The sequence below is a fragment of the Rhagoletis pomonella genome, unplaced genomic scaffold, assembly GCF_013731165.1.
Source record: "Rhagoletis pomonella isolate Grant_MI unplaced genomic scaffold, Rhpom_1.0 Rhpom_scaffold_00014, whole genome shotgun sequence".
Classification (NCBI taxonomy): Eukaryota; Metazoa; Arthropoda; class Insecta; order Diptera; family Tephritidae; genus Rhagoletis; species Rhagoletis pomonella.
In genome coordinates, this window is record NW_023458568.1 from 11,876,411 (window position 1) to 11,886,855 (window position 10,445).

The window sequence follows — 10,445 nt, forward strand, 5'->3', positions numbered from 1 at the left end:
ATTCTTATTTTCATGTATGGCAGCGGAAAACCGGTCACGGAACCCAGGCCACATAGTTAATGTTCCGTCAAAATTACCCCAGGTATTTTTTAAGTCATGCTGTTGATATGGTATGTTTACCTGGACCGCGAAGGGCTGCTGCTCATGCAAAATTGGCGCTGACACAGGTGTGAGCTCCTTGATCTTAACAGCCAACAGGGCTTGTGCCGTAAAATAGCGCGACTCCACTAAAGCTGCGATGTCGTCATATGTACTTGCTTGTGTAGCATCTTGATCCAACTGCTTCTCATGTGTATCTACAAATCGTCCATAATAAGCTTCCAGCTTCTCAGCGCGAACTTTCACTTGCTCCAGTGTTGCGTTTTTGAACTCGGTATGTTGGCAGTATTCCATGATGCGCGAAATTGACTTGCATAAACTTTCCAAAATATCTTGTCCTCCCATTCTGCTGTCTATACAATAAAAAGAATATGTTAATTTACCCATTTCTAATCTTTATACACTTTTCTCTACTTCTACAAAAAGTAGAGTAGATGGACTCACTGTCTTTCAACAATCTCTCGTCAAAATAATAATAAATATTTTCTCTATTTACTAGTAAATATTTCTCAAAATTTTATCGCGTTATGTTCTTGTCACAAACTGTCCTTTTCACGATTAACCAAATAATTTCATCATCAACGCTTCTTAGGCGACGCCAGAATCTATCACGATACGACTGCTATTCTTTCATTCTGATACCTTTTCACTCTATCTTATATGCAAGCAATCTAGAATATCATCCAAATGGATTTCAATTCCAGAACGTTCGCTATTTTTCTTGTCGCTTGACGCCATCGTGTTGCCGTGTGTATGCACTTTTGGCAATTTCTCTCTATCTCTTAAAAGGTGCAACTATCTGTCGTCACACCAAGCACATACATATACATCTATCTCATGAGAAATAAATACCGTCTAGTGGACTGTAACACATCCCTACAAGACAGCTGAGTATCATATGAGTACTCATATTATCATTACCCCTAATCATCAAAGTGCTTATCAAAGTCCTCATTTTCGTTCAGGCCATGGGAAAAAATTGAGTACTTTCCCCTCAATGTTGTCATCAGAAAGTCCTCAGTACTAATAGTCAAACTACTCATTTATGCCGTACTACAAAAACAAAAGTGTAAATGTGTGAGAATTTTTGCCTAAAGTGCTCAGCAATGTCTTGTAGGGATAGTACATGCACATACACATCTACGCAAATATATGTATGTATACGCATGGCAATACTTTTCTCATCCTCTTTCTTTCACATAATCCTTTCACAAATTCTATAGAATTCCATTCTCTTCGCTCTTTTCACCTTTGTCATTTTCAAGGAATAATCATTTTTCCTTCTCGCAACAATTCTCGCATCGTCTGTCACAACTATTCTTAATGCAATGCTTCAATGTTTCAAAAGAGGTCGGTTGCCATTAATATAGTTGTTGCCACAGACGCGCATCCAGCTTATATTTCGTGCACCGCTGAAACCATTCAAAAGCACATAAACACACGTATACCCTGTGGAGAAAATCTCTAGTTCTGAACTGGGGCGCTTCTAGTACATTTAGACCCAGTACTGGTTCGCGATAAATCTCTTTTGCATGCAAGCAACTGGCGAATTTAACATGGCGATGTCCTAGGAAGTGTCAATTGCCCCCCGCTGCATCCCTTTTTCGATAATTCCGAACAAGTCCTAAAATATATAGTTCCGAACCAGTTCTAAAATCGACAGACGAAAGAAAAAAGTATTATGATTTTTCAATCTTTTCGGTTCTTCCGTGTGCGATTTTACATTATTTTCAAAGAAACGTTTTTTCAATTTGAAATTAAATTTGTTTGAATGATTGTAAGAAATGTACGTTTACATACCTTGCTGTAGCTGACTTTGCAGAGGTGCTCGCTGTTATTGCTTAGATTCCAGATGGCCCCAAGATGTTAATATGTTAACACAAAGCTTTGTTTTGTATTACCAAGCAGTGAAAAAGCATCTGCGAAGCACAGAATAGAAGCGTATTTGAACGAAAAAGCCGCCGAACACATATCTATGTAAAGTAAACAAGCCCCGCGCTGCATCCCTTATTCGATAGTTCCGAACTGGTTCTAAATTCGACAAATAAGATCTAGTTCGTTCTGCATCCCCTTTTCTATAGTTCCGAACCATTTCTAAATTCGTCACTTTAGATATAGATTTCTAGTGAAAAAACTGAAAAAAAATCGTTTTTTTAAAAGTACCACTTTTCGCCGATTTCGGACTGGAGGGGATCTAGCTCCTATCGGACTGGTTCCTTTTTGGCGATAAAGACCTAGTACGGAACTAGAAATTTGATTCACCAGTCCGCGGTTTCCCTGCAGGGTATGTATGTGTGCATACACATACACAGCTCAACTCCTCCCCAACGAACACCATTACATTTCACAGAGCTTGCGCAAAGCTCGTTATCTATAAGCATGCGCACACAGATACGATGAAACAAAACCATCCCTTACTCTGTTTCTCTGATTGAAACCACTTGAAATGCCAACGAGTATTCTAGCAAGCGATATGAATTTCGCCACATCAAATTCCTTTGCACACATACATGTATGTAAGCACTTCTAAATTATCTCTTATCTATATCGAGGCCGATCACAAATCCGGCTCGACACGGACCAATGTTTCTTCTAAGAGGAACTATTAAAATAAAACTCAGATACATTTTTTAACGTTGGGAAAAATAGTATAAAAACCCAACGATGTTTATTTGGCTGAATTCAAATTACTACTACTCTTACATTTTATTTCTTACATTCTTCTTGCTCTCGACATTCATTTATTTTGACATTTCGTTGATGCCACATCGCACCAAATTCGCTCAGTTCTTACCAGTCCTTAAATGAAACTACCTTCTTTTTCGTATCATGGTTTTACGTATTACAAGAACTTGATGGCGTAAGTGTCAAAATATGACTAGAGATCGTCTCTCAACTTCATCCATTTCTCAATAACCTTAAAGCGAATCTATATACGTTAGCAAGTACTTATGCACAAAGTACAATGGTAGGATTTGACTACCTACACCTCGTTAACATAAAATTTTCCCACTAAAATCTCCGGTTGCTGGTTGCATGGTCATTTGGTATATATACGCCTCTATTCGGCGATTATTGCTAAACAGGTAAAACCTTTAAACTATGCACTAAAAAATGTAGATAATGAGTGTTAAAGTATTGGTTAATAAGTAGTTCAAATATGTATGTATGTACATTAGCTGCATCACCAAAAAAAGTTACGGGTTTTCCGGCGGGATTACAAAACTTAGTATATTTTAAAACTTCTACCAAAATATTTCGGAGAAATATTAAGATTTAAGTGAGCTGGACCGGTTTGAAAATACCTCTAAAAATAGAGTTTTTATGAATAAAAATAGTTTCTTAAAGGATTTTTTGAAAAAATCCCCTCAGATGACAAAAGAGTTTAAGCTTAAAAAATCTTCATACAAATATTAAAAAATTTTATCAGCGGAATCATAATAATGAGATTTTTGATGCTGTTTTTTAACTTTTTTCAACGATTTGTGAAAGAAAAACTTTAATAACTGCTCCAAAACTTTACCGATATAGACTTTTGAGGCATCAGTGGAAAGGTATTTTCTCACTCTTTTTACTTCTTTGCAAAAAAACTCATTCACGTCCCAATATTTTCTTTATCAAATACCAACACATCTTAGTTCAACATGGAATGACACTCGTTTATCATACCTTCCTCTTTCATATTTTGAATGAGCTTATTCGCACGGAAATAAAAAAGATAAGAAAATACCTTACCAATGATACCTCATAAGTCTAAATTGGTAAGGTTTTGGCTGAGTTATTCAAGTTTTCTTAAACCAGTCTTTGAATAAAGTTCAAAAACAGGATCAAAGGACTCATTATCATGATTCCGTAGAAAATATTTTTTAAATATTTTTATGCAAATTTCATTTTTGGTTGATGTTTGTTTGATGCAAACTTTATAAGCTTAAACTGTTTAGTCATCTGTCAAAAATATTTCAAGAAACTGTTTTTATTAATAAAAAACTAAATTTTTTTAGGCATTTTCAAATCGGTCCAGCTCACTTAAATCTTAATATTTTTGCGAGATATTTTTGTGGAAGTCTTAAAATATAATAGATTTTATAATTCCAATGGAAAAAAGTATCAATTTTTTTTTTGTATGGGGAGTGATGCAGTCTAATGTACATATGTATATCCCTATACAAAGGAGTGTCGATTGAAAAACACATATATTTCCCGTTTGTCAAAAAATACTATTTCTGAGCTCATGTTGAGCATCATTTGGGGAAGGTAGGATTTATGATGAGGTTTAGAAACCATTACAGGAAACTATTGCTTCAGCTTCCAATGCAAAGTAAATATGTATCTAAAGTGTTCACACATCTAAAAAATATGCACATTTGTACATGTACATATATAATATATATATTTATAAATAATTTATAAAATACATTTTCTTACATTGTATCTGGAAGTGTTAGTATATTAATGCTATGTCGTAACATCCTGCGATGTTTATTTATATTGTTTACTTCATTGTCCTTACTTGAACTTGAAAAATAAAATTTCGTACTCGCCGTACTTTAATTTTTCGATAACATAACGAAATTAAAAATTCAATGTCAAAACTAACGACGCAAAATACTGCAGCGCTACCATACTTTTTTAGTTTTCGAAACTTTTCGTCGTCGTTTCAATATATTTCGAGAAAGCAAATTTAGAAACGAAGCGACGATAAAAACGACCACAACATATTAACGATTACTATAAAGACAACGCCAACGGGAATAGGCCCGAATATATAAATCGAGATCCGGAGGGCTGGTTGCTGAACAGCGGTCTCGATTATGCATTTTTAGCTATTAAAGATGTCAATAAAAACCGATTACTCAACGTACTTTAGAAGACTTGAAATTTTGATATAATTTTATTTACACTATATATACAAAATGCATTCATGGTTGCCTGCCCATTCTTATGTATGGTATTAGAGTATTGCCAGACCATGTTGAAAGTGCATTGTTGCACCTATTTGCCGACCAACCTACCAAATGAAAAAGAAGCGACCAATGAAGATCTCTCTCGAATTTCCAAGTGGACAAAAATCACTGTCGGCTAAACATTTTGACCTCACCGGTTCTTCTCCGCTAATGCTTGATGGAACAGATATTAAACATGAAGATAATGTAACAAACTTAGGATTAACCAAACAAGTTAACAAAATTTACAACATTCTTAGAAAGCTATATCATAATGCCTACCAGTTACCTCAACAGACTAAATTAAAAATCGTTAAGGCACTGGTCGTTCCGCACATCTCATATGCAGAACTTATATACTGCAACCTTGACGCTGCATCACATCAGAAGTTGCAAGTTGTTTTAAACAATGCAGCACGTTTCGTATTTGAAAAAAGAAAGTATGACCATATCTCGCACTATTCTAAATAGATTCTTGACAGTGATCTACGTTCATACTACAAGTTGCGTACGGTTGGATTTCTTCATAAGATAATTTACTCCCAAAAACCATCTTACCTCTATAAAAATATTAAACTAGGTCAGTGTCAAAGAACATTAAATCTTATTGTTCCAAAATATGAATACCTTGCCTCAGAGCGCATGTTTTTCGTTAGCACAATGAAGTTATGGAATTCTTTACCACTTGATATTAAACGCATAAGGCATACAAGGTGTTTTAAAATGGCAGTATTAAGTTTTCTTTAATTTCCTGAACGGTTTCAATAAATAATTAATTCATCTATCATTCTATACGAAGCAAAATTAGTTTATTAGTTTATAAGTTAAAATGTTATTACCTTAAGATGTACTACTAAATGACTTAGTCTTACTATGTACAAAACTCGAATATAAATACATAAATTGAATTGAATTGAAATAAATTGAATTGAAAAGATAATTTTGAGTACCTAATATATTTCTCAGAGCTTTTTACCCTAGAATGTCTCACTAACCTACTAAGTTCGAATAACTCAATTTGTACCCGGTTAAGCACAACTTTATTCTTCATAAAATTTAACATTTTAGTAAGCGATGCATTTTTTTCCTAGCAAGCAAGGCATATCAGACAGGAAGCAGTATTAGAGCAAAAACAACATTTGCGTGTATTTTGTTGTTGCTTCTGGCATCGAAAGTGTCAAACACTGTCAGTATTGCCGCTGTTGGTCTTTTCCGACCAAATTTGGTCGCTTCTTTTTCATTTGGTAGGTTGGTCGGCAAATAGTTGCAACAATGCACTTTCAACATGGTCTGGCAATACTCTAAGACCATCAGAATAGGCAGGCTACCTTGAATTCATTTTGTATATATAAGGGCTATTCGCGATTCGCTGCATAAGAGCTGACAAATTTATGCAATTGCAGAAGTATGCCATAGATTGTGAGCGACCTTTATTAAACTGTCATGGTAAACCTTTTTTAATCAGCTGATAGAAATATCAACCACAGTTGCAATGCATAGCATTTTTATGCTATGGATTTTTGGTATTGCAAATTTGTCAAGCCATGACAAATGCAAATGCGTGTATTTTGTTTGTGTATTGCAAATAATTTGCAATACAAATTTGCAATGCAATGATGCTAGGCCATTTGCACCGGATCGCGAATAGCCCTATAGTGTAAATAAAATTATATCAAAATTTCAAGTCATCTAAAGTACGTTGAGTAATTGGTTTTTATTGACATCTTTAATAGCTAAAAATGCATAATCGAGACCGCTGTTCAGCAACCAGCCCTCCGGATCTCGATTTATATATTCGGGCCTATTCCCGTTGGCGTTGTCTTTATAGTAATCGTTAATATGTTGTGGTCGTTTTTATCGTCGCTTCGTTTCTAAATTCGCTTTCTCGAAATATATTGAAACGACGACGAAAAGTTATCGAAAACTAAAAAAGTATGGTAGCGCTGCAGTATTTTGCCTCGTTAGTTTTGACATTGAATTTTTAATTTTGTTATGTTACCGAAAAATTAAAGTACGGCGAGTACGAAATTTTATTTTGCAAGTTCAAGTAAGGACAATGAAGTAAACAACATAAATAAACATCGCAGGATGTTACGACATGGCATTAATATACTAACACTTCCAGATACAATGTAGGAAAATGTATTTTATAAATTATTTATAAATATATATATTATATATGTACATGTACAAATGTGCATATTTTTTAGATTTGTGAACACTTTTAGATCGAACAAAGCCGGGTTTCAACACGTTCTAGAGCAGAGCTTCATAAACTTATTTTCTCGTAGACCGTTTTCATAAATTTACTGTTTTCGGTGGGCCCCCAGCTGATACATTTCTAAATATTCCCAAAGCTCGTAAAAAAATAAGTTAGATCTAACTATGTAAATTTGCATCGCGGGTGAATTCAAAAACTAAACTCGGAGTGGCCAAAATAAAACTTAAATATTTTTTTTTTCTATTATTTTTTATTTCTATGTATTTATTAATGTGATGACAAGCTTGCAGGTTTTAAAAAATAGAGCTCGTAAATTCATCAAAATCCTCTCTCGCTCTGAGGAGTTATATTTTTTAGGAGCACTTCGAGCCCTAGCGTTATTTACATTATCTTCACTATAAACTCATCAAATGTTCGGCTCACTCATGACTTTGTACGTGGAGTATTTGTAAAATAATTTATTTGTGTTGATGGCATCATTTTTATTTTTATAGCTCCGAGTTTTAAAGTGAGGCGAAAAATATTTATCACTGACATTTTTAAAACACAAAACCAAGGCGAATTAATAATACTTAAATAAAACTACTTTTAAGAAAGATTCAAAGAATTTCAAAGCGATTTTTGAAGTTGAAATATCGATATCAACATATTTATGAAGTCTGTTGAATTTAATTAAGGCTCTACTGATGGGAGCATTTCGTGCATATAGAGCCCTAAAAATACCAACATGGAAAAACTCTGAGCAGCGTAGAGGTCTGGCAGGTATATTAAAGAACATCCTCTCAAGGGGTACGGGACAATCTATAACACCACAGACTAGATCGAAAACAAAAGATAAAGAAAGGATTATTCTCCTTCTTTGCAAGGATTTTAAGTTTATCAACTATCAGCAGGTATCTCGATTCATAGGTGTGGATAGGGTCCGAAAAGCGTAAGTTACGTAGTGCAAAGCGTAAGAAACACGCATAATAAGGAGACCAGATTAAGGGCGCGTATTCAAGCCTGGAACGGGTTGGTGAAATCCCCACCAAGGCGCCTTACAAAAGCAAGCATGGAATACGATTTTGGAATAAAAAAGTTTATATGATCAGCGAATCTAAACTTTTAGTCAAAAATTACGCCAAGGTCCTTAATTTGATTTAAATGCTGTTAGGGCGACATGGAAGTATGATAGTAGCTCTGGATAATATTGCAACGTTTAGCATAGGTAACGTGAAAGCATTAATTTGTATTCTACGAAAGACGATTTTTGATGCACCAATTCCTAACATTATCGATATCGATTTGCATAAATCGAGAATCGAGAGAGTTGCTGATCGGAGAATAAACCTTAAGATCATCCGCGTAATGGCCCGGTATAAAGTCATGCTGCTGCGGACATATAGAATTCTTAACAGCAGAAAAAAGTTTGTTTTGGACAATGCACTCAAAAAGTTTTGACGTGGCAGAAAGCTTTGTAATAGGTCTGTAATAGTGAAAATTTAATTATGATAACATTCCAGCTCTCCGTTTAAACAATTGTTCTTTAAAGCTGGTCAGTAAAGTTACTAACTTCGGATTTGTCATCAACTCCTCTCTTAGTTGTATAGATCATACTAACTCTGTTGTAAACAAAGTTTATGGGACTCTTAGGTACCTCAGGCAATCTGCATCTTTCACTCCAGTTAGTACTAGACGTAAACTTGCCCTACAATTAATCTTACCGATAATTACAGACTCTGAGTTTGTATATAGTAAGCTTGACTCTAATTCTGCTCACAAATTTGGCATTCTATTTAATTATGTTACCCGGTATGTGCATGGATTACAGAAATTTGACCATATATCCGCTTGGAGGTCTTCTTTGCTGGGATGTGACATCTCAGACTACCTAAAAGCCAGGAACTGCATTTTTCTCTATAAACTTATACATATGAGAACCCCACGTTATCTGTATGACAAACTTATTTTTCCAAAGTCGGAACGTTCTTCTGACTTAATTCTGCCCTCGTACAACTTTAAAAACTCTGCCAGACTGTTTTTCATTAACGCTATTCGTATTTGGAATTCTATTCCTCATGCCGTTAAAACCAAACTCAACCAAAGTTCCCTCCATATATATTTCTCGTCTAGTTGATGAACCTTCTTGATATTTAAGTTTTTATCTAGTCCATAATTTTTAGTTTGTACATCTTTTGTTTTATTTCCTGCTTTAATAGTATTCATATTACCTCTAAATCTGTTTAGTTACATATATTGCTGTTGTACTTCAAAAGACTAAGTCTTATTGTACTAATTTTAAATAAAGAATAAAGAATAAAGAATAAAGAATTGCTGATATCGTTTTTGTTACCATTAATTTGGGGGGATAGACCCTTCCCCCCGTCGTCAGTGAAATGAAACTATTTATTTTTGAATTAAAAACAGAATACTATTTTACCCTTCCGATTTATATTTTTTTTTTCACACTGATGACAAATTATCTTTTAATGGATATATAAAATTATCGGTTAGTGGATTATGTATTTGAATATTTGCGAAATACACTATGCCATTTTGCTTAGTTCCACACAGTGTTGGGAAATAATCTATAGTCTATTCAAAAATTGTACTTTTCGACTGTAAATTGTATCGACTTTTTAATTTGCTCATATGCATGCATGCATACATAGATTCCCTTCAAGACCAATGCTTTGATGGTATATACGGGAAAGCTTATGTAGGTACATTTACATATTTTACACTTTTAACATAAATGTTAAGGCAGATATTTTAAGATACACTTCTTAACAAACAAATTTTTTTAAGTTATTATGAATGGATAAAAGAGACATCTTCTTTGAATTCAGTACTAAAACTTGATATTTAAAGTGCTTATCAAAACTTTATACATGTTAACTAGATTGGCCATTTGTCTTAGAATTGTATAATTTTAATTATTTGTTTATAAAAATGCACTTTACACTTTAACAAAACCAGTATAAATCCAAAGTTTAATCTTTGCGCAACATTAACAAAATCAACAAACTTTCGTAAAGCTTTTTAATTAGATTTCCTAGAAATACATATTTTTAGTATGCAGTTTTGTAGCCCGATCAATTCAAATAAAGCGCAAGTTTAAAATAAATAGCTGTGACTTATCGTTGATTTTTTATTTTTTTTTTTTGATGAAGGCGTTGCTCATTTTCTTCATTAAAAAAATC

At 34.0% G+C, this 10,445-nt stretch overlaps 2 protein-coding genes across 2 annotated transcripts in view; both read right to left on the reverse strand.

Moving 5' to 3' along the window:
* Window positions 1-1,016, reverse strand: part of LOC118749227 — a gene marked incomplete at its 3' end in the record, with an annotated part of 2,023 nt that extends 1,007 nt beyond the window's left edge. The window contains 2 exon segments of the mRNA XM_036484017.1: window positions 1-452; window positions 544-1,016. Of these exon segments, the coding sequence (XP_036339910.1) occupies window positions 1-444 (444 nt within the window).
* Window positions 1-10,445, reverse strand: part of LOC118749229 (multiple inositol polyphosphate phosphatase 1-like) — a gene marked incomplete at its 5' end in the record, with an annotated part of 62,805 nt that overhangs the window by 42,195 nt on the left and 10,165 nt on the right.